Raw genomic sequence first — 25,147 nt, forward strand, 5'->3', positions numbered from 1 at the left:
TTCCCCTGTGCCAGTATGGCACCCTCCCCATCCCGCCAGACTTGCGTCCATGGTTACAATCTCCCAGAACGGTCTCAAGAAGGATGTCCCCATGGACAGTTGTTCCGGGCGGATCCACCAAGAGAGGGAGGTCCGAGCCTGTACATCCATGAATATCAGCTTTGAGAGATCTGAATGATCGCTGTTCCACTGCCTCAACATGCATAACTGAAGAGGCCTGAGATGAAACCTTGCAAATGGAATGATGTCTATGCTGGAGACCATGAGCCCGATCACCTACATACATTGGGCCACCGAGGGCCTCTCTGAGTATCGAAGGGCCAGACAAGAGGACGCAAGCTTCCTGCATCTCTGATCCATGAGAAAAATCTTCATGGACACTGAGTCTATGATTGTGCCTAGAAACTCCACCCTGGTGCTGGGTATTAGGAAGCTCTTTCCGGAGTTTATCTTCCAACCATGAGATTGAAGTAACAGGAGTAGAGACCTTGAATGGTCCACTGCCTAACTGCAGGACGGTGCCTGAACCAGGATGTCATCTAGATAAGGTGCCACCGCAATGCCCCTGGATCTGGCTACAGCAAGCAGGGCCCGAGCGCCTTTGTGAAAACCCTTGAGGCCATCGCCAGACCGAAAGGAAGGGCCACAAACTGGAAGTGCTGGTCCGGGAATGCAAATCTCAGGAACTTGAAGTGGTCCCTGTGAATTGGAACATGAAGGTAGGCATCCTTCAAGTCTATAGTGGTCATGAACTGCCCCTCTTGAACTAGGGGCAAAATGGACCTGATCGTTTCCATTTTGAACACTTCAGATCCAAAATCGGGTGGAACGTGCCCTCCTTTTTTGGAACTACAAACAGATTTGAATATTTCTGCAATGGGTACTGGTACGATTAACACCTAGAGAGGAAAGATCCCTCACACATCCTAGAAAGGCTTTTTTCTTTTCCGACCTCGATGACAGGTTTGACACAAGGAATCTGCCCCTGGGAGGGAAGGACTTGAATCCTCTCCTGTAACCCTGGGAGACAACCTCCAGAACCCAGGGGTCCTGAACATCCTGCAACCAGGCTTCGTTGAATATAGATAACCTGCCCCCTACTTGTTCCATAGACCTGTCAGGGTACTCCCCTTCATGCTGACTTGGTCTCTGAGGGCTTATTGTTCTGTTTGGACTTGTTCCAAGACTGAGCAGGCTTCCAAGTTCCCTTGGACTGGTCCGCTTTCATGGCAGGCTGCTGGTGCTAGGCCATATCCGCACAAAAGGGACGAAAAGTAGCTCCTTTCGGTTTAGCTCTCTTATCTTGGGGTTGGAAGGCACCCCCTTTCCTCCCGTAACCATGGAAATGATTGCGTCCAGGCCTGGACCGAACAGAATCTTTCTTTGAAAGGGCAGGGAAAGCAACCTCAATTTAGAGGTCATGTCCGCCGACCAAGATTTTAGCCACAAGGCCCTTCACGCTAAAACCGAAAACCCTGACACCTTAGCATTCAGGCGAATAATTTGCATATTGGAGTCGCAAATGAAAGAACTGGCTACCTTCAAAGTCTTAATCTTTTCCTGTACCTCTTCGAAAGAGGGTTCACCCTCAATCATTTCACTCATGGAATCACACCAATATGACGCAGCTCCAGCAACTGCGGCTATGGCTGCTGCAGGCTGAATAACAAACCCTGTGTGCTGAAACATCTTTCTCAGCATATTCTCCTCCAACTTTTTATCCATGGGCTCTTTGAATGACAAACTATCCAGTTATCTAGGGAAATAGTCATTCGCTTAGCGAGCGTGGAGATGGCCTCATCCACCCTAGGAATGGTCCCCCATGGCTCCAACTGAGCCTCTGGAACGGGGAAACATTTTTTAAAGGACGAGGAAGGAGAAAAGGAAAAACCTAATCGAGCCCATTCTTTCTTTATAATGCTCTGAAAGGCCCTACACTTGCGCTTAGCAGAACATGGTAAGGCGTAGATCACTTTAGAAACCGCCGTCTGCGGTTGATCCACAAAATCTGGCAGCCAACATATCTCTCCTGAAGGAGCAACAGTCGGACCCCAGGGCACTGCATGTGCAATAGGGGACTCAACTCAGGAATGTACCTCACAGGATGGAGAACCCTCAGAGGTGGACGGCTCAGTGGTACTAGACATTCTTTTAGTCTTAGATGTCTTGACCCTCTAAAGGCATGTGGAACATAATTGGGCAGGCTGTTCTACCGGAACCTCACAATAAACACAGGTATGAGATTTTATCAAAGAGGGAGTACCCTCTAACGCATCAGAATCCTCCATAGTTTGCACTTTTATTAGAATAAAAGAGAAACTAACAGGCACTTTTATAACCGCCAATGGCGGGGACACTCACCACCTCCTATGAACCGGACTACAGAAACCGCTTAGTCTCCTCCATCGCAGATCAGACCGATAGTGAAGAGCCCCACCCAGTCACATGGGTGCCTCTCAGGACCACCCCTGCCTAAAGGAGAAAAAGCGCCTAAAAAGGACAGAGAAAAACTCCCGGAAAAGAACCTGATAGTTTGTTCCACGCATTGCAAGAGCCTTATCCCGCATAGTGCAGCAATGACACAATAAACAATATCATGTATAAACCCCCCCTGTTCAATAAACCCCCTACCAGGAATATTAACCAGTGATTCTGTAAAGATAAAAGGTGCCACACTGTGGCCCTGTCTTCTATGTTAACATTATGTATAAAATGAAACAATCTTACCAGAATCCACGCCGTGGAACAGGAACATGGCCCTTCAAGTTTGACAGGTCATAGCAGCGCTCCTGACATGGACTTGAGAGAAGAAGCAGTCTGCGAAACTCATCAACGCTGATTGCTGTAGGAGCTGTTAATATGAGTCGGGATGGTTTCGCAAAAGAGACTCTCCCTGCATCTCCGGACTTTAACTTTCAGCCAAGCCCTCACTGAGAAGCCTTATAGGGCTACTTTAAACTCCAGTCCCATTGCGAAGAGTAATACCCTCCATAAGAGACCTCCGAATATTTGGCACCTCTCTGCCACCTCCTGTGATGAAAGGCAAAGAATGACTGGGGGATGGATGAGGGGAGTGGGAGAGGTATTTAAGCCTTTGGCTGGGGTGTCTTTGCCTCCTCCTGGTGGCCAGGTTCTTAATTCCCAATAGTAATGAATTAAGCCGTGGACTCTCCTCCCCTTTAGATGGAAAATTGACAAGGCAGAAATCTGACCTTTCAGAGAACTGACTGACAAGCTTTTTTCCACGCCCTCTTGAAGAAAGGAAAGAATGAGGGGAACTCTCACCTGACTCCAAGAGAAACCCCTAGATTTGTACCAAAAAAGGGATTTATGCCACACCTTATCATAAATCGTGTGAGTTACCGGCTTACGAGTCTGAAGCATGGTATTAATAACCTTCTCTGAAAACCCACATCTAGACAAGATTAGGTGTTCAATCTCTAAGCAGTCAGCTTCAGAGAATCTAGGTTTGGATGTAGAAAAGGACCCTAAAGTAGAAGGTCCTTGCTCAGAGGCAGTTTCTACAGGGAAAAAGACAACATCTTTAACATGTCCGCAAATCAAATTCTGCGAGGAGAAACTGGAGTGATCAGAGTCACCAAAGTCTGCTCCTGTTTGATACGGGCTGTCATCTGAGGAAGGAGAGCAAACAGAGGAAACCGGTAAATTAGACCAAAGTCCCATGGAACTGCCAAAGCATCGACTAGAGCTGCTTGCGGATGCCTTGATCTTGATCCGTATATTGAAAGCTTGGTGTTTAGATGAGACACCATCAGATCCATGTCCGGAACCCCACCTGAGAGTTATCATTAAGAACACATGGAGAGCCCAATCCCCTGGAAGAAAATTCTGCCTGCTCAAATAATCCGGTTCCTAGTTGTCCACCCCTGAAATGTGGATAGCAGATATGTAGCAATTGTGAGACTCCGCCCACTAAAGAACACGAGTCACCTCCTTCACAGCTAAGGAGCTCCATGTTCCTCCCTGGTGGTTAATATAGGCCACCAAAGTATTGTTGTCTGATTGGAATTTGATAAACCAAACCAAAGTCATTTGAGGCCAAGCTTTCAGAGCATTGAATATTGATCTCTACTCTAGGATATTTATTTGGAGGGAAGGCTGCTCCTGAGTCCAAAGTCCCCAAACTGATTACCAGCCTGAAAGGCTGACATCCGTGGTCACAATCTCTCAAGATGGTCACAGGAAGCACTTGCCTAGGGACAGATAGTCCTGGGAGATCCACCAGGACAGAGAGTCTCTCACCCAATGTACAAGGCAAAGAATGACTGGGGGTTTATGGGAGGTGATAGTGATACTTAACAGCTTTTCAGGGGTTGAATTCCCACTAGTAATTGAATGAATTTGTGGACTCTCCATGCCATTGGAAATAAATTTGTTATACTTTTATTCTAGCCCTTAATCTTTACTTCTATTCACTTGTAATACAGTCACAATAAGAGATTTGCAATTTCACACTTAGCATTCTATATATGAACTCCAATTATAAATCAGTTAATATATTCACAAGAAAAACACTGAATTATACAGTTATAAAAATAGTCCATTCCTATATGCTTGGCTATAACCTTTTTTCTAACCTCCTCAGACAACTCTCTGCATTTCCTTCTCTTTCTGATGCTCAGTGTGATATACACAGTGACATACAGCAGCAGAGTGACTACTTTTCTCCATTTAAACTGGCTAAATGAGTGATTATAAGATTGAAGACACCTGTGATACTAGTTAAAAAAGAGAATAGACTGCTTGAAGTATCACTACAAAGTAATTCTTTATTGTCACTTTGAAAGGGAATCAATAATATTGTCCAGGTCATTTTAGAATGCCCTTATAGAATAAACAAGAATTTGTTCCATACACTGTGCACAATTTATGGATGGCAAAGGATATCTTAATTTCAACACTTTTCAGAGCGAATGGTGAATTATTTTATTAAAATGCAAAGGTTCCAATACTTTAAAATGCAAGCGTATTTTAACAATGTTATACATTTGCAAGAGCACTAGATGTCAGCAGTGTTTGCTGACTTGTAGTGCTCCAGAGACATGCACACTACCTACCTAGGTATATTCTTCAACAAAGAAATCAATGAGAAGGAAGCAAATGTTTTAACAGAAGTAGTTCAATGGCCTAAAATAAAGCCTGTTTCTGAAACATATCTTGCCGAACATAAAAATTGCCCCAACTCAAAAATTGTGAATGTCATAAAGATTTGTAATCACCCCTAATCACAGTCGGTAGTTTTGATTCATTATTTGTTATAATTAACAGAGATGCACCTTGTAGCCATTCAATTCTTGAAAAATGTGTCCAAGTTCTAGCAATAATGACTGTGCTCCATTTTAATAACTTTACATTTGCCAAAACTTACAAAGGTCATTTTATTAGGGATACATTTCAATTATTTAGAAAAAACTTTGGGTTGTTGTTTTTTTTTTTTATGTTTTTTTTTGTAGAAAAATCATTGAATAAGCTTTTTTAAAGGATAAAATCATAAACATATGGTTAGATTACGAGTTGTGTGTTAAGGTAAAAAAGCAGCGTTAACAGGTCCTAACGCTGCTTTTTTACTACCGCTACTATTACGAGTCTTGCAGGTTTAGGGGCCCCGCACACTTTTTTGGCCTTACCGCAAACCATCTTACGTAAACTTTATAAAACCTTTTTTCTATGGGACTTCCATAGCGTCGGTATTACGAGTCTGTCCTGGGAGGCCAAAAAGTGAGCGGTACACCCTCTACCTCCAAGATATGTAACGCATTTTAAAGTCAGTAGTTATGAGTTTTACACTACAACGCCGTAGCATAAAACTCATAACTAAAGTGCTAAAAAGTACACTAACACCCATAAACTACCTATTTACCCCTAAACCGAGGCCCTCCCGCATCGCAAACACTAAAATTAAATTATTAACCCCTAATCTGCCGCTCCGGACATCGCCGCCACTAGAATAAACATATTAACACCTAAACTGCCGATTTCCTGCCTCGCAAACACTAGTTAAATATTATTAACCCCTAATCTGCCACCCCTAACATTGCCGCCACCTACATTATACATATTAACCCCTAATCTGCCGCCTCAACGTCGCTGCCACTATATTAAATGTATTAACCCCTAAACCTAAGTCTAACCCTAACCCTAAGACCCCTTAATTGAAATATAATTTAAATAAATCTAAATAAAATTACAATCATTAACTACATTATTCCTATTTAAAACTAAATTCTTACCTATAAAATAAACTCTAAGCTAGCTACAATATAACTAATAGTTACATTGTAGCTAGCTTAGGGTTTATTTTTATTTTACAGGCAAGTTTGCATTTATTTTAACTAGGTAGAATAGTTATTAAATAGTTATTAACTATTTAATAACTACCTAGCTAAAATAAATACAAATTTACCTGTAAAATAAAACCTAACTTAAGTTACAATAACACCTAACAATTCACTACAATTAAATAAATTCCCTAAATTAAATACAATTAAATAAATTAAATTAAATTAGCTAAATCACAAAAAAAAAACCCACTAAATTACAGAAAATAAAAAACAAATTACAAGAGGATGCTCCGCGTCGGATGTCTTGAAGATGGACCTGCTACGCACCGGAAGGATGAAGATAGAAGATGCTGTCTGGATGAAGACTTCTGCCTGTCTGGAGGACCACTTATGCCCGTCTGGAGGACCACTTCTGCCAGCTTCATTGAGGACATCTTGCCACTTGGATGAAGACATCTCCTGGTAAGTGAATCTTCGGGGGTTAGTGTTAGGATTTTTTTAAGCGTTTATTGGGTGGGTTTATTTTTTAGATCGGGGACTTTGGGCCGCAATAGAGCTAAATGCCCTTTTAAGGGCAATGTCCATCCAAATGCCCTTTTCAGGACAATGGGGAGCTTAGGTTTATTTAGTTAGTATTTTATTTGGGGGGTTGGTTGTGTGGGAGGTGGGTTTTACTGTTGGGGGGGGGGGTTTGTATTTTTTTTACAGGAAAAAGAGCTGATTTCTTTGGGGCAAAAGGCCCTTTTAAGGGCTATTGATAGTTTAGTTTAGGCTAGGTTTTTTTTTTTTTTTTTAAGGGGCTTTTTTATTTTGATAGGGCTATTAGATTAGGTGTAATTAGTTTAAAGATCTGTAATTTGTTTTTTATTTTCTGTAATTTAGTGTTTGTTTTTTTGTGATTTAACTAATTTAATTTAATTTATTTAATTGTATTTAATTTAGGGAATTTATTTAATTATAGTGTAGTGTTATTGTAACTTAGGTTAGGTTTTATTTTACAGGTAAATTTGTATTTATTTTAGCTAGGTAGTTATTAAATAGTTAATAACTATTTAATAACTATTCTACCTAGTGAAAATAAATACAAACTTGCCTGTAAAATAAAAATAAACCCTAAGCTAGCTACAATGTAACTATTAGTTATATTGTAGCTAGCTTAGGGTTTATTTTATAGGTAAGTATTTAGTTTTAAATAGGAATAATGTAGTTAATGATAGTAATTTTATTTAGATTTATTTAAATTATATTTCAATTAGGGGGTGTTAGGGTTAGACTTAAGTTTAGGGGTTAATAAATTTAATATAGTGGCGGAGACGTTGTGGGCGGCAGATTAGAGGTTAATAAGTGTAGGTAGGTTGCGGCGACATTGGGGGCGGGAGATTAGGGGTTCATAAATATAATGTAGGTGGTTTGTAAAAACCTGTAATACCAGCGCTGCAGGTAAGTGAGCGGTGAGACAAAACTGCTCGTTAGCACCGCACAGCTCCTAACGCAAAACTCGTAATCTGGCCGAATGTTAGTTATGATGTGGAACAGGTATACTTATGCAAATTTGTTTTTCACATACATTTGCTAATTGAGACCTTGAGCTTCATTTAACAAACAGGAATGGCTGATTTGGAGCCTCAGCATTCCAGTATTGCTCAGAATGAGCTTGAACTTAACATGTTCACGTCACTTTAGGAGGTGAATTGCAATCATCTTGATCCCATTGGATCAAAATGATTGACAGCCCACTCTTGCGTGCAATTGGCCGTGCACAAGCAGGGGTGGCATTGCAAAATCAGTGAATTGTGCAACGTTAACTGTGGGCAGTGTACTGCTGCCCGCTTGCTGTGAGGCTGGGCGGACAAGGTTCCAGACCGCAAAACTTGAACCTCTTGAGTCACAGTGAGTTTGTTTTTATTTCATCAAACAGTTATTGTTTTTCTCAATCTTCATGATCTTTTGCTAGCATTTACATGTCACTTGTAATGATGATCTTGCTGTAATTACATAAATCAACTGTCATGTCATGCAAGCAGAGCTTGTGCTTAAACTTCTGACACTGGCCGTTTATGTCCTGTTTAGCTTCTGTCCTAATAATACAAATCCTCTCACAAACAGCTCATCTATTATTGCATTACCATTCAAATATTTGCTATTTAATTTACATCAGATAATGCATCCCAATTTTATACAACTACTTGTCACCAGGTTTCCACTGCGTGGTTCTCACTCTTGAGATTAGCTGATGTAACCTAATACTGTACTGTCTGCTAATAGTGTGTGGTACTAAACAGCAATTCTGACTTATGGCATCATTAGCTCATGTTAATAGTTCCTTCTAATGCAATATAACCATTCTTTAAAACTCCCTATCACTGCACTGTAACAATAATTCATGCTCATTATCTATCTTACTACTTTTTGTAACCACTAACTGTTCATATTAAACAGACTATTCCAATACCATACCAGCGCTCCCAAAATTATAAAGTGGCACATCCTCCACGAGGGAAAAACTCTGACAATAAAGGACAGACAAGACATCCCAGAAATATGCTCATATATTGGATTAGATACACCAGATCTACCTAAAGAAAATGGCGACCCCGAAGAGGAGCGACACCCCCGAGGTGAAGACAACAATTAAAGAACAAAGTGGACCAAAGTAGTAAAGAAGAAACCAAAATGACATCAGAAAGAACAGGGGACTGATGCTTAGCCTACTGCCGTATCCTCAGGCCTTTCGGAATGACAAGTAACAGATAAGTACTTTAAGTGATGTTTGGTTAATAATTGTACATGCTTTAAAGACTGTCAAATGGCTACGGGACTCTAGAAAGATCATAAGAATGATTAAGTAAGCCATGCTGCCATAAGACTGGACACTAAGAAAGGTCTTCAGGACTCACACCATGATAGAGTCAGGTTGAAATAACCTTTGTTATTATAGCTTAATCTATATAATACTACTATCCTGCACGTAGTATTTAACTGTTTTTTTTTTTTTTCTCTCCCTATTATTTTTCATCTTATTTCCTGTGTTAGTAAGATATATAAGGAAACCAAGAGTAATATGCAGGCGTTAAGCCTAGTTAGTTATTGTTATGAGTTCAAAATGTCTGTGTGTTGTTCTTTCTATGTGGTCAACTGGGTTACCGATTTTTTAATGAAACTATGTCAGTCTAAGATAACGAAACATATGGTATGGTTTAAGAGATTGAAAATTTTTACCATTGTATGCAATGTCCTCCACACTTACTATTCTCTCGCATAATGTGAGAGGCCTAAACACAAATGTCAAACGCAAAATAGCCCTTACTCAATATTTACGACTGAAAGCCAAGATTATTTTCCTTCAGGAAACTCATTTCACACAAACATTAACCCCAAACTTCTGGCATAAGTCCTTTCCCACACACTTCCACTCCACCATTGATCAAAAAAAAAGAGGGGCTACTATTCTCATTCACTCATCCCTGGATTTTGTAAAAGAAGAAGTTATAACTGACCCAGAAGGTAGATTTCTTATAGTTAGGGGAAGAATACACAACACGAAGGTTACACTCTGCAATGTCTATGCCCCGAATGAGCAACAACACTCCTTTTTTAAAATGATCTCTCATCACCTCACTCAATGGTCCCAATCCAGAACAATCATAGCTGGAGACTTTAATATTTCTTTGCCATCACATAAAAGGAACACAGGGCAAACATTTACAAAGAAACAACAGAGACAAAGCTCGATTGCCAAATTAGTGAAAGATTAATTAGACTTACACAACTTAGTGGACACTTGGGAGATACTCTACGGTCAAACGTCAGACCACACTTTCTACTCACATGCACACAAGACGTACACTAGACTGGACTATGTGATGATTAGCCAGATCATGATCCCCAATCTCATAAGCGCGTTCATACACCCATGTGTATGGTCAGATCATTCGGTGGTGTAGGTAGACCTGACAGGCATACTTAACTTCGACAGACAGAGATCGTGGACGTATGACCCAAATACACTTAATAACGAACATACACGTAACCAAACTATTAAATTAATAGAGGAATATTGGCAACGTAATGAGCATTCCACCAACAATCCACTGTCCTCTTGGGCTGCGCACAAACCTTATGTAAGAGGGATTCTCATACAGGAAAAATCAAAGCTCATTAGAACCTCTCACAAAAATATAGATCAGTTACAAGCAGAAATACACACATTGGAGGCTATGCATAAACAAAATTTGTCAGGAACCACTTTCAAACAACTTCAGACTAAAAGAATGCTTCTTGAAAAGTTATTAAATGATTCGGCGCTGAGAGCAATCCAGAGACTGAAAACAACTTACTTTATACATTCAAACAAGCCTGACAGGTATTTAGCCAACAAACTCAGAGAAAGAACTAAAATGCATTCTATCCCATGTATACAGATCCAGGGGGGGAAACAGACTTCTAACCCACAAGAAATAGCAGACACGTTTGCAAATTTTTATGAAACATTATATGATGGTAGGAAAGTTATAAGATCAGATCAGACACAGAGACTGTTGACGAGATTTTTACAACAAACCAAAGGTAAGACTCTTGGGGTTACTGATATAGAGGGACTGAATGCAGAGATCTCAGAGCAGGAAATAGTTAACGTGATCAAAGAGATCAAGACAGGCAAAGCAGCAGGACCGGATGGCCTGCCTGGCGAGTATTACAAATTATTCAAGATGGCATTAGTTCCCCATTTTAAGAAATTCTGTAATGACATTATGAAAGGGGCAGAGATCCCAATAGATATTCTAAGAGCCAAGATAGTTGACCCCACACAGTGCAAGAATTATAGACCAATTTCCTTGATCAATCAAGATGTAAAAATCCTTACGAAAGTATTAGCCAATAGACTCAAATTAGTACTCCCAGACATTATACACCCTGACCAGGTGGGGTTCATTCAGGGGAGAGAGGCCCCGGATAACATCAGAAGGACCATAGATTTAACGGAATACTTGAAGATGACAAGGACGCCTTCTCTGCTCCTATCACTGGATGCGGAGAAGGCGTTCGATAGAATAGATTGGACATACATGTTTGAAGTTTTATCACATTATGGTTTCAAGGGAGAGTTCATACAGGCAGTTAAGGGAATCTATTCGGCACCTTCAGCAACAGTCAGTGCTGCTGGCTACCAATCCAGATCCATAAGTATTTTAAATGGTACGCGACAGGGCTGCCCCTTATCCCCATTGCTGTTCGCAATTTGCATCGAACCGTTGGCAGCCCGAATAAGACAGTCAGAGGACATTAGAGGAGTTAGATTAAGGGGTTCTGAATACAAGCTCTCGCTGTTTGCAGACGATGTCTTGCTGACATTAACTAAGCCCTTAGACTCCTTGACACACTTATATCAGATTCTGCAGGAATTCTCGGAAATCTCAGGATACAAGGTTAACTTGGACAAATGCGAGGCCTTACCATTGTCGATCCCCTCTCATACAAAAAAACTAATAGAAACTAATTTTGAGATCACATGGGCTAGACACTCACTTCCCTATCTGGGAACCAAATTAGCAGACTCAATAGATAAATTATATAAACTCAATTATATCCCACTATATAAAACTATTAGACAGGATCTGAGAAAGTGGAAAAAGGGAAAGTTTTCATGGTATGGTCGTCTGTCCATTATTAAAATGAATGTATTCCCCAGGTTGCTGTATTTGTTCAGGGCACTACCTATTACTATACCCCCCCTGGATCTGCAGAAATTACAATCCGACCTCCACTCCTTTTTACGAGGAGATAGAGGGGCGAGAATAGCATCCCATGTCCTGGCCCAGCACAGACAATTGGGAGGAGTTGGGGTGCCAAATTTGACAGATTATTACAGAGCTTCAAGGATATCTCAAGCCTCGCTGTTAAGCAAGCAGACACATAATGTTGTCTGGACAATAATAGAGAAAGAACTATTTGGCCAAGACAACTCAGATAGTATACTATGGGACTCTGGATTGAAACCGAGACGAGACAGTAGTGGGACTCCCACTATTTCAGACACAATATCCCTGTGGAATTCTCTCACAAAGACCCAAGAACTCTTGCCTACACATACGTGGGTTAGACCCTTGAGATACCTTCTACCCAAAGAAACACAGAGACAGATAGGTAAATGGATAAACAAGGGGCTTTATAGAGTAGCAGACTTTATGATAAGTGGTCGTATAATCACCTTCAATCAGCTACAAGAAACCCTACAACCAGATAAATTACACTGGTACATTTATTTACAGATTACATCAGCCCTAACTAAATACATTAAACATTATAAACGACAACCAAATACAAATCTCGAAAGGGCCTGCAAGTCGACAGATAGGGAAAAACGTATGATATCCAAACTCTATATTGACATTCAGGAAGGCAAACATAAACCTAAGCCCAACATAGTCTTAAAATGGGAAGAAGATCTAGGAACTACTCTCTCAGAGGAGGAATGGTGCCAGACTTTCTATGAATCCTGTAGAGGTTTGATAAGTGCTGACCTTAGGGAAAATGCTATCAAAACCACATTCAGATGGTACTTGACCCCGTTACATACATCCCATTACTCCAATAATAAAACCAAACTATGTTATAGGGGTTGTGGAGAGAGGGGCTCATATAAGCATATGTGGTGGGAATGCAGGTTAATTAGACCCACGTGGAACAAGTTAAATGAGCTACTAAGCCAATTACTAGAAGAAAATATAACTTTGACCATGTTCCAGGCACTTCTGAATAGGGGGTATCCGAGGTTTATACCACCAATTAATAAATTTATTAAAATTATATGTACAATAACTAGAGTCTGCATAGCTCGTTACTGGAAAGAGGGAGCCCCTACATGGAAGGAGGTAAGGGATAAGATCCAAGATGTTTACACAATGTCAGAGGGAGCCTCAAGGATTCAGGGCACAGCAGACCAGTTCCAGAAGATCTGGTATTATTGGAGCTTAAATAGTGCCACAAGGAACAGGTGAAATAGGAATAAGATGGGTAGGCATAGAATAGCGGGACAGATGGACAGACATGTGAATTAAGTTACTTGTTTAGAAACCCAGATAAAGATGTTCATAAGATGCTGTAAAAAGAAGGACGACCACATAGAATAGTTGTATTAGTTTTTTCTTTTTTTATTTCTCTTCTTTTTTTTTTTTTTTTTCAGTTTTGTCAATTTACATAGTTTACCGTTTAATTTGTTAAAACTGGAATAATAATCCTAAAGTATGACCCCGAGTGTATAGAATGGGCATAAACCCAACTAGATTGTAAGTTACATCAGAAAAGATAGGGTATTAGAAACATTTATTTGTGTTAATCACCAACTAAGACAGAAATGACCCTAAAAGGATAATCAGAAAACTTTTTCAACGTATATAATTATTGTATTGTTTTATTATGCATCTGAAATACAACCTGAGCTAGATCAAAGGTAACAATGTGATTGTTCATGAATGTAAACTGTATTTGCCTTACGGATTGAAATAAAAACTCTTTTAACATAAAGCATACTATAAAAAAAAAAAAAAATTATAAAGTGGCTCTATAGCTCAGCTTACAATTGCAATACCAAATCCAAAAATACTGCTAACTTGATAGTTTGACTATTGCAGATACAGTATTTAAACCAAATTGTTTTATATATGTCAAGATAGCAACTGGGAATCAAAACATCACCATCCCTACACCAATAATAATAATAAAAAATACATAAATACATACATACACTATGCGGCCAAATTTATGTGAGCACCCATACTAATTATTGAGTTATGGTGTAGCAGCTACACCCACTGCTAACATGTGCATAACATCCAGCACATTAAATCTCAATTGACAAACATTGGCAGTACAATGGGTCATACTAAACAGATCAGTGATGTTAACATTGGCAATATCATATGATGACACCTTTGCTACAAGTCAGTTTGTGGAATTTCTGACCTACTAGATCTGCCATGGTCAACTGTAAGTGATATTACTGTGTGAAGTGAAAGCATTAAAGAACAACAAAATCCCACCCACAAAGTAGTAGACCATGTACTTTACAGAGCAGCGCTGCCGAGTGCTGAAATGTGTATAATGTAACTATCATCTGTTGCATCACTCACAGAGTTCCAGCCTCAGGATGCAACATCAGTGCAAGAACTATGCATTAGGAACTTCATGAAATGGTTTTCTATGGCCGAGCTGCTGTACACAAGTCTCACATCAACATGCACAATGCCAAGCTGGATTAGTGTAAAGCACGTCACCACTGGACATTGGAGCAAATGTGATTTCTGGAGTGATGAATCATGCATCAGTATCTGGCAGTCTGATGGAAAAATCTACGTGTGGTGGATGCCAGAAGAATACTACCTACTGGAATGAACACTGCATACTGCAAAGTTTACTGGATGAGGGATAATGGTCTGGGGCTGTCTTTCAGGATTTGAGCTTAGTTCCAGTGAGGGATCGTCTTAATGCTACAGCATACAAAGACATTTACATTTTAGATAACTGGGTCTGTCAAACTTTGTGGCAACAGTATGTGGAAGTTCCTTTCCTGTTCCAGGATGACTGTGAACCTGTGTACAAAGTGAGGCCCATAAAGAAATTGTTTGAAGGGTCTGGTGTGGAGGAACTTGAGTGATATTCTTGTCCAACATCAGTACCTAACCTCACAAATGCTCTTTTGGCTGAATAGGCACACATTCTCACAAACACTTCAAAGTCTTGTAAAATTCATTCTTAGAAGTCTTGGGCTTTTGAAGCTGCAAAAGTGGGGGCAACTCCCTATTAATGCCCATGGTTTTGGAATGGGATGTCCAACAATCTCATAGAGGTGTGACAGTAAGTTGTTCACATACTTTTGGCCATATATTGTACTTACGTACATACATACATGCATAAGCAAACATTAAAATGATTTTGTACCTGTACTTCAAAATTCATGTTTTCAAGAAATTTCTGATTCATGGTTTCGGCAAACTTGTTGATGGCTCGCAGGAACACCCTATTAAAAAACAATGAAAATTTTGAATAATCATAAAAAATGTAAACAACACAACAAATAAAATAAACAAGATAGTATAATGACATAAATGCACTCAAAAATAAATTTATTTTTAGATACAACTCATATGAAATGTATATAATATAGTGGAAATAGATGCAACTATTTTGCTCTTTTTCAAGAGCGTTAAACCCGACTTGAAATATGAATATTTTCCATTCCAATGTTCTTCACATAGAAGAATATGTTCTTTTTATTCTTAAATAAATATTTCTATATATAACTGATTATTTTTTTTGGTAAAATGTATAGGTATACCTACATAAATCAATATATATATATATATATATATATATACACAGTATATATATATATATATATATATATATATATATATATATATATAGAGAGAGAGAGAGAGAGAGAGAGAGAGAGAGAGAGAGATTTATCTATTGATGTAAGGGCACTCACAGGTATTATAAAATACTTGAACTTTGAATCATCAACAAAAGCCAGATGTCCTTATTCCTTTAGTTTTATTCAAACATAATTTTGGTCTGAGGAAGGGGTCTGCATACCCCAAAACATCACCATTTTTATTATGTTTGAATAAAACTAAAGGGATATTTTTCTAAATCCAGGGAGTGCAGTCCCTCATTTGCACTTATAGTGATTATTTGACTTAGCACCCTGGTTGTTGACTACTATGAAGTGTGAGTGCAGACACAGGAGGAGTATATATATATATATATATATATATATATGTAAATATACAAAGTCCAGATAGCTGATCCACCCACCTGCTGACAGCCACCTTTATTTTATATATATATATATATATATATATATATATATATATAGTAGTTAAGATTGAATTAGTCGTATTAGTTCAGTAGATAAGATGCTCAAATACCAGAGTATTGCAGTATACAGTGATATCTTTATTATTGGACTAACATAATATTTTAAAGACAAGCTTTCGGGTGTTTTCCTTCCTTTTACCTTCCTAATACTTGCTTCAGACCTGAGGAAGGGAGGAAAACTCCTGAAAACTTGCCTTTGAAATATTATGTTAGTCGACTAAAAAAGGTATCACTGCATACTGCAATACTATAATATTTGAGCAATATATATATATATATATATATATATATATATATATATATATATATACACATGTTCATATATGTATATATGTATGTAAATATATAAATATATAAATACATATGTACACACATAGATACACACACACATATATATATATATATATATATATATACACACACACACACACACATATATATATATATATATATATATATATATATATATATATACACACACACATATATATATATATATATATATATATATATATACACACATATTTAGACATATTTATTAACTGTTTCCCTACTGGGCTGCTCAGAAAATGTTGCCTTAGAGGGAACCATGGCAACAATCTATAATCCCCATTGTCTATCTCTAGCTCACAATCTACTAAAAATAATATTATCTGGGTTGCTAATACAGCAATTGCCACTAAGAACTGTTGGAACAATTTTAAATTTCAGGTAAATAGTGCAGAATGGTAAAAAGATATATAGAGTGTCAGAAACATTTTATTTCTGATTGAGTAATAAGTTAATCGTTGCTTAGCAACATACTAAAGAATAAATCTTCCATTTTTTAACTGTAGATTTCCAGAATTTATTACATCAATTATAGAAAGATGGCAAATATATAAGTTTAAGGTTTAAATGTGTTTAACTTGTTACGTTAAGTTAAAAACTAGTGTTGATATTAAAGTGATGTTCAATGACAGAAACCCGAGTGGGGATGTGAGTCAAAAAGAGGATAAACCACAGTCACAGCAGATGAAGCATGAAATAGGATGTCATGAAATCCAATAGGAATAGACAGTGTGGCAGAGTAGATGGTTGACAGAATGAAAGACAGGAAAAGGAGTTAAGAATTACTCCTTGGACATTGCTCTGAGCATGCTATTGGCTGCTTTCACTAATAGAGTCAACATAAGAACACTAAGAAATGTTTTACAGTCTTATATGTGAGATTATTCAAACTGGTAAAAGTAAATATAAATCTAGTTGAAAAGACTATTTGTCTTAAATTTTAAAATAAAGCATCAATAATACATCAGCAGGCATTTCAGAAAACTCTCATCTCACAGATGCTGGAAATCTTCAGTTAAAGGGATATTAAAAACAAACAAAAATCCCATAGAATGTGTTACATTAGCCATAGCTAAGAGAAGCTGGAGTGCATTTTTTATAAATAAAGAGATAATTATGACCCTGGACTCATATGAAAGCAAAGCAATGCTCATTTTGTTCACAATTGATCATTTGAAATATTTATTCTATACACATTTGTCAAAAACGTTCCCCTAAAAAAAAATGAAACACAATTTGTTTCTTTCATGATTTAGAAAGGCATGCAATTTTAAACAACTTTCCAGTTTACTTTTATTATCTAATTTGCTTTATTATCTTGATATCCTTTGTTGAAAAGCACATCTAAATAAGCTCAGTAGCTGCTGATTGGTGGCTGCACAGATGCCTCGAGTTATTGGCTCACCCATGTACATTGATATTTCTTCAACAAAGGATATCTGAAGAATGAACCAAATTAAATAATAGAAGTAAATTGGAATTTTGTTTAAAATTATATTATCTATCTATCTATTTATTATTTCATTTTGAACAGGTTTCTTTGACATTTACCAAGAATAAGAAACATATCATTGCCATCTTGGGAATTTATACTGGCAGCACAGTACTTTTTCTATGTACAAAGTTAGTTTAAGTATAGTTTAAAGGGACAGGGAACTCCAAAATTTTCTTTCATGATTTGGAGAGAACATACAATTTGAAACAACTTTCCAATTTACTTAAATCATCAAATTTGTTTTGTTCACTTGTTATCCTTTGCTGAAGGAACAGCATTGCACTACTGGCAGCAAGATGAACAATCACAAAAGACAAATGTGTGCAGGCACCAATTAGCAGCAGCTCCCACTAGTGTAGGATATATGCATATTCTTTTTCAACAAGGGATACTAAGAGAACAAAGCACAGTTGAAAATAGAAGTGGATTTAAAAGTGTCTTATAATGACATGCTCTATCGGAATCATGCAAGTTTAATTTTGACTTTCCTATCTCTTTAAATGAATAATAAAGTTTTTTGCTTTTTTTCCCAGCAGTTGCCTCTAAAGGAGAACAAGTTCAAATTTATTACCAATATTTTATTAAAGGGACATGAAACCCATTTTTTTACTTTCATAAGATAGAGCATATAATTTAAATAACTTTCCAATTTACTTCTATGATCGTATTTGCGTCATTCTCATTGTATCCTTTGTTGACAAACAAACCTAGGTATGTCCAGGAGCTGGGAGCTATCTTTTGATTGATGCTTGTACATATATGCTTCTTGTTATTGGCTTACTGGTGTAACCTGCTAGCTCTGAGTAGTGTATTGTTGCTCCTTCAATAAAGGATACCAAAATAATGAAGAAAAAAATGATAGCAGAAGTAATTTCGAAAGTTGTTAAAAATATATGTTCCATCTGATCCATGAACAAAAAAAAAGTTTGGGTTTAATTTCCTTTTAAACTAAATTCCACAAAAACAAGAATAGACTCCTTATTCATTTAAAAGTCAAAATATTCAGCTTTAACTCTATCTTTTTAAAAAAAAAAAAAAAAAAAGAAGAAGAAACATCTAAATAAGTCTTGTTCATGACATTACTCAACTACTTTGAGTTTTATGTATAAAATGAACATTCTAAATTAACTAGTGATTTCAAATTCTTATATTATTTTAACAAATAAACAAATTTGTCTTCAATTTGAAACTTTATTTGGGAATTTTTGTTATTATTTTTTTTGAGTAATTACTTTTTGAGTAATTAGGACATGAACATATGGCACAAAATATAGTCATATGATAATTTGTAGACAAAAGCTACAACAAAAGCACTGTACTTCAAAAGATCTAGCAATGGGATAGATTTCATGGAGTAGTATTTATCTGATAAAAACAAGCAGTAGGTCAACTAATAAGGCTTCAAACTGGTGATATTTTAATATTGAACATTCATTGTAAAACAACAAAAAACAATTAAAAAACAAGACTTTATTTTTAATAATATGCAGATATCCTTAATTCTGGATCAAAAGACGTATTATATAGAATTTAGTTTCATTAATTGACAGAAATAACGCATATTCACCTTTAGTATATTTGAAATGCATAGTTTTGGTACTACTTTGCCAACTTAATAATGAGGATTTATTTAAATTAGAAAAAGACACACATAACATTAATAATAACACACACACACATACACACATATATATATATATATATATATATATATATATATATATTTCTATATATATGTACACACACACACATATACTGTATATATATACTGTATATAAATATATATACTGTATATAAATATATATATATATATATATATATATATATGTACACACACACTGGAAGAGGAGTAGCTAATTGCAGTGGCTGAGTAATAAATGTGTCTTTTTCTGTTTCCTATCTTTGGCATTGAGGGCACTAGTAACATTTATCCCCTGACAAGTACACTATAGTGATATTTTTCAACTGAAAATTAATGTGACAGGCACAGTTTTTGCATTCTAATAAGTTGTTAAAAATGTATTCCTAACTAGCAACAAATAAAAATAAGTTAAAGGGACACTGAACCCAAATTTTTTCTTTCATGATTCAGATAGAGCATGTAATTGTAAGCAACTTTCTAATTTACTTCTATTATCAATTTTTCTTCATTCTCTTGCAATCTTTATTTGAAAAGAAGGCATCTCAGCTAAGGAGCCAGCAAATTGTGGGTTCAGACCATGGACAGCACTTGTTTAAATTTGCTGTCCAATCAGCAAGGACAACCCAGGTTTTTCACCTAAAATGGGCCGGCATCTAAACTTACATTCTTGCTTTTCAAATAAACATAACAAGAAAATGAAGACAATTTGATAATAGGAGTAAATTAGAAAGTTGCTTAAAATTGCATGCTCTATCTGAATCACAAAAGATTTTTTTTGGCTACAGTGTCCCTTTAACTTTTTAGAATTCAACTGAAAAGTATTAACTTAAAAATGCCAATGGTTAGGACAGGCACAGAGTCCCTAAGTACAAACCCAATATTCTAAAGGCTAACAGCTTAACACACAGGTGAGGAACTGCCTTATCCCCACAACTTACCTCATGCAAATCATCCCCCAGGGAGACCATCTTTCACTTCAACCACTAACTGGACCAAGAATAGAACTCACCCAGGGGACTACCATGGGAAGCTGCAGCTTTTACCACCCAACCTCTAACAAGCATTGGGATGATACAACCATGCTGCCCATTATCCCACAGCTTCAAAAGCACCAAACTCCTGCAGGTCTTTGCCACAGTCAACAAGGTCAACTACAAACAAACAGGGAAGGGAGGAAAGCTGAAGATCAGGAACAGAAAGAGAGGTAAGCACTGTTGGTGTACAATTAAACCTGACCCAACACTTCTCCCATCTGCATTACCACCTAATCTCTCCCACTAGCAACACAAACCCCCCCCATGCAAAGCAACCCTAAAGGTGACCATCATTCCCTCTGCCTTCAAAGGATGTATTGACGTGTCATGTTCAATCAACTAGATCCAGAATGAAACTACCCCAGGGTCCTGCCATGGGAAGCCACAACCTTTACTGCCATAGATGAGGACTCTATCTATCTATCTATCTATCTATCTATCTATCACCTATCTATCTATTTATCATCTATATATCTATAAAAACTACATCATCAGCCCCTCTGGTGATTGAAAAATGTACCAGACCCAATGTTTTTTAATTCCTTCTTGGCGAGCTTTAATATCTACCATTATAAAGAAATAATGAGTAAATTCTATATATATCTATGAAAAGAAATAAAAAAAATGAAATCAAGTTTTCGTTATTTTTTATATCTGCAATCATGTATATTACAAAATTTACTGCTAGAAATAGCAATTCATTTTTTAACAATTATGTCTTATCACAAGACTTTGCTTTACTCTTCCTATCCATTATAGCATTAATATTATTATTATTATTACAGAGCTTCCAACCACAACAGATTTGCAGGATTGTCACAAGTAAGGTTATCTGCTTGCTGAACCATCCCAGAACTCCCCTATTATGACAAATGTCCTAGGGACTTTGCTGACTCTGCCCATGACATACGCCAAGTCGGTCAAACCTCCCCTAGCACTGCCTATGTCATCTCTATAGTCCCGCCCATCCTTTCAAAGATCCAGTAAAAAAAAAAAAACACAATCCTTCTTCACCTCTCTGTCATAGAAGCCTATGGGAGGTGATGGGAGATATGCTACTATAAGTATTATAAATTTGTATTTGCTTTGACAATTTAATGGGCACACGTAAGTGTCAGGGTTTTTTCCCTGCTTTGTTTGCCATGTGCTGCTGACAGCTATTTGCTTACCTTTTCATGCTGAATCTGGTGCAGAGTGTGTGATGCTGCTAATTTCCTGCACGCCCTCTTATAGCCAGACTGTTGTACATCATCCGTGTGAGACAGGCTGCAGTCTCAGAATAGTGATGTTATCACTTATTATTTAAAGGGCCTCTGTTCAGTATGCTTTGGCCTTGCGTTGTCTCAGACCTGTTTGTGAGTTCCTGTTCCTTTTTATTAACAGGCTGTCTGATGTCCCGCCTGGTTCCTGACTCGGCTTGTCTGACTACTCGCTTTGGCTGGACTCGGCTCATCTGGCTACCAGCTCTTTTTGCACTTCTCATCTCAGTCTGATTCCTGGTACCCTGACAATAAGGCATCGGGATGTATTCCAAAGTATCCTTGCAAAAGGAACTAGTACAGTTTGCTCCTATTCTACTGTCTTAAATTTTGCCCAGGGTCAAGGTCTTAGGCATGCTTCTGTTTATGTGTAAATTCTTCTTTCAAAAACATGTTAATAATATGCAGTAAATATGTTTTAAACAACAAAATAGCCTCTAAAAACAGTCATCAACTGGTTAATAGTACACATTATTACCTTAAAGCTTAGTGGTAAATGTGATAAATGTGCCCTTCAACATTAGGGAAGTGTACTAAAATAATTTATTGAATCTGCCAATTCCTGTTTAACCTAAGATTTTAAGAAACAGCTATATCAAATACTAAATCTGCCTCGTCTCATTCTAATATACAGAGACATGTTAATTGCATTTGCCAGCATTACCCACAGTAATGCAATCATGTCAGAACACAGACAGAAGAGCGGAAATTTAAATAAAAAAAAAACAGACATAGTTTAAATGAACATTCAAGATTTTTATACACAGTATATATCAGCCATTAAATGCAGAATTCTGTACAGATTTAAAGGTTTAAAAGCAATTTGAACTGTCATTTACTTTCATTTTGATAGTAAAATTGAATCTATTGTTGCGGCCAGTTATGGAAAAATAAATAAAATTGTTTCTACCATTGGGCACAATTTTGCAGAGATAGCTTTCTTGATCCTGAAGGATGCACTACAGTCTATGAGTCATAGGTAAACTACAATTTTTAGATTTAAAGGGACAGTCTGCTCCAGAATTTTGCATGCCCTATTTGAATCATGAAAGTTTAATCCTTATTTTACTCTAATAAACCTCACTTTTGGTTATAAGAGAGACACAAGTGGAGTACTGAGGTGATTGCCCGACAAGCGGACAAAATATTGGAAAGTTTTGGAATTGATCATTTGCACTTTTTCTTTCCGGATAGCGGTGACTGATCTGAGGTAGGTCCGACAGCCCTAGCAAACGAACATCTGAGCCAGATTGCTCTAGAGGGTCGAGGACCCGCTCCAGAGGTGATCGAGACCAACTGAAGCTGGGGCAGAAGCTGCAACAACAATAAGCAGTGGCGTGGCATATGAGAGGATAGCAAACTTACCGGTGGGTTCCAGTCCTGGATCCGTGAGTACAATAAGCCACACACTGAGAGTACTTACTTTCTAAGATGTGTAAATATTCAATCACTATCTCGCTGCTGCAATATATCTTTACCACTGGTCTAATATAACAACACTTATATTGAACACAAAATCCAAGTGGCGCTATTATCTACTCTTGACAACAGTCAAGTTAGGCCCCAAAACACGTGGCTTCTAAACTCAGACACCAGAAGGCCTTTACCTACCGATCAACCACATCCAAGACACGGTGGACACTTTCAGATTACTGAGGTGCAAAAGGGTGCCATTATTTACTGTAAGACCTGCAATAGAGATTTTTTAAGTGGCTAAAAAGTCGGGCACGTCACTGTTAGATAACTCTCACACAGAAAAATGATAGCTGGCATGATTTAATCATAAGTTTTGGCTACACCGAGAGACATTTGGACTTGTAAATATGGTCTACAAGATATGAATATGTAACCAACTAGAAGGCCATCATGGCCGGGGCCTGTAACTAAATCCTCATTCACTGGGAATAGAAGAGACATTAAAACTGCTACTATTAAAGGAAAAAAGAAAGGTAAAAAAAGCAGAGAAAGAAAAAAGGGGGGACTGTATATATTTCATCTGTAAAAGGGAGAGTGGGTTAAGAGATAAATTCTGTATTCTGGTCCAGATAGGAAGAAAGCCTCCTCTAACATGCCACAGGGGTCTAGGAGGAAAAATGCTAATCCTATAGAATATAAGAAATCTGTGGTTGACCATTTCTAACCGAAAAATGTCACTGAACAGAACACAGATGACAGAACAGGCTCCCTATCACATACAGACAAGGGCACCTCCACAGAAAATTGCCTCAAAATAGGAGATAATATGGCAGATTCTACAGCATCGGATATTGTGGCTACCCTTACTAAACAGTTAAACTCTCTACAGGAGTCTCTCACTAAGGCTATTAAGGGTTCTGCCGGGAAGACATAGGGGCCATTAGTGAACGCATTGATATTCTGGAAAGAAAGCAGGAGGAACTGGCTGTGCAGCAGGTAAACTTAACAAACTATTCACAGATTTTGGTTGACATGATGTATTCAATAGAAACCAAGATGGCTGACATGCAAGATCGGTCTCGAAGGAACAACTTATGATTTAGAGGTATTTCAGAAGATATCCTTCCTCCAGATCTAGGTAAATTCCTTACTGAGATTTGTGAACTCCTTCGACCTCCAGGCTTTCCTAATGAGACCATGGTTGATAGAGTGCATAGGCTCCCTAGAGGGAGAAATGTTCCTCCAGAAAAACCTAGGGATATCATAGCTAGATTTCATTTCTTTACATACAAGGAACAAATCCTGAGAGCCATATTTCAAAACCACTCTCTACCAGAGAAGTTTAAAGGTATACAAATATTTCCAGATTTATCCCAATTTACTGTTCAGAAGAGAGGAATTTTCGAGAAGTCACTAAGACAGTTAGGAATAAAGTATAGATGGGGTTATCGCACTAAACTGCTAATACACAATGATGGTCGCATTCATACAGTTAATACCCCAGACAAAGGCCAACTCCTTCTTAAAAGATGGACCAGAAAAAGAACCATAGAAGAAGAAACAAAGCCCCCACCTCACAAGGAACAAGATCAAGATAAGATTCCTTCTTCAGATATGAGGCCAACTGCAGAGGAATGGAGACCGCTCCCTCAAAGGTTTCACCCTGTTAAGAGACACAGTTTCGCCAAGTATCACGCCATGATAAACCAGACTGCTGATCCCCTAGAAGACCATAACTGATAAGTATACTATTGATTATGCTGTTTTTAATAGTATTACGATGTTCCTGT

At 37.7% G+C, this 25,147-nt stretch overlaps 1 protein-coding gene across 1 annotated transcript in view; it reads right to left on the bottom strand.

Annotated features, from left to right (window-relative positions):
• The window catches only part of DOCK2 (dedicator of cytokinesis 2), a 1,640,323-nt gene that overhangs the window by 489,224 nt on the left and 1,125,952 nt on the right, over positions 1-25,147 (bottom strand). Inside the window, 1 exon segment of the mRNA XM_053718563.1 lies at positions 15,240-15,318. Within this exon segment, the coding sequence (XP_053574538.1) occupies positions 15,240-15,318 (79 nt within the window).

This window comes from Bombina bombina, chromosome 6, assembly GCF_027579735.1.
Source record: "Bombina bombina isolate aBomBom1 chromosome 6, aBomBom1.pri, whole genome shotgun sequence".
Taxonomy (NCBI): Eukaryota; Metazoa; Chordata; class Amphibia; order Anura; family Bombinatoridae; genus Bombina; species Bombina bombina.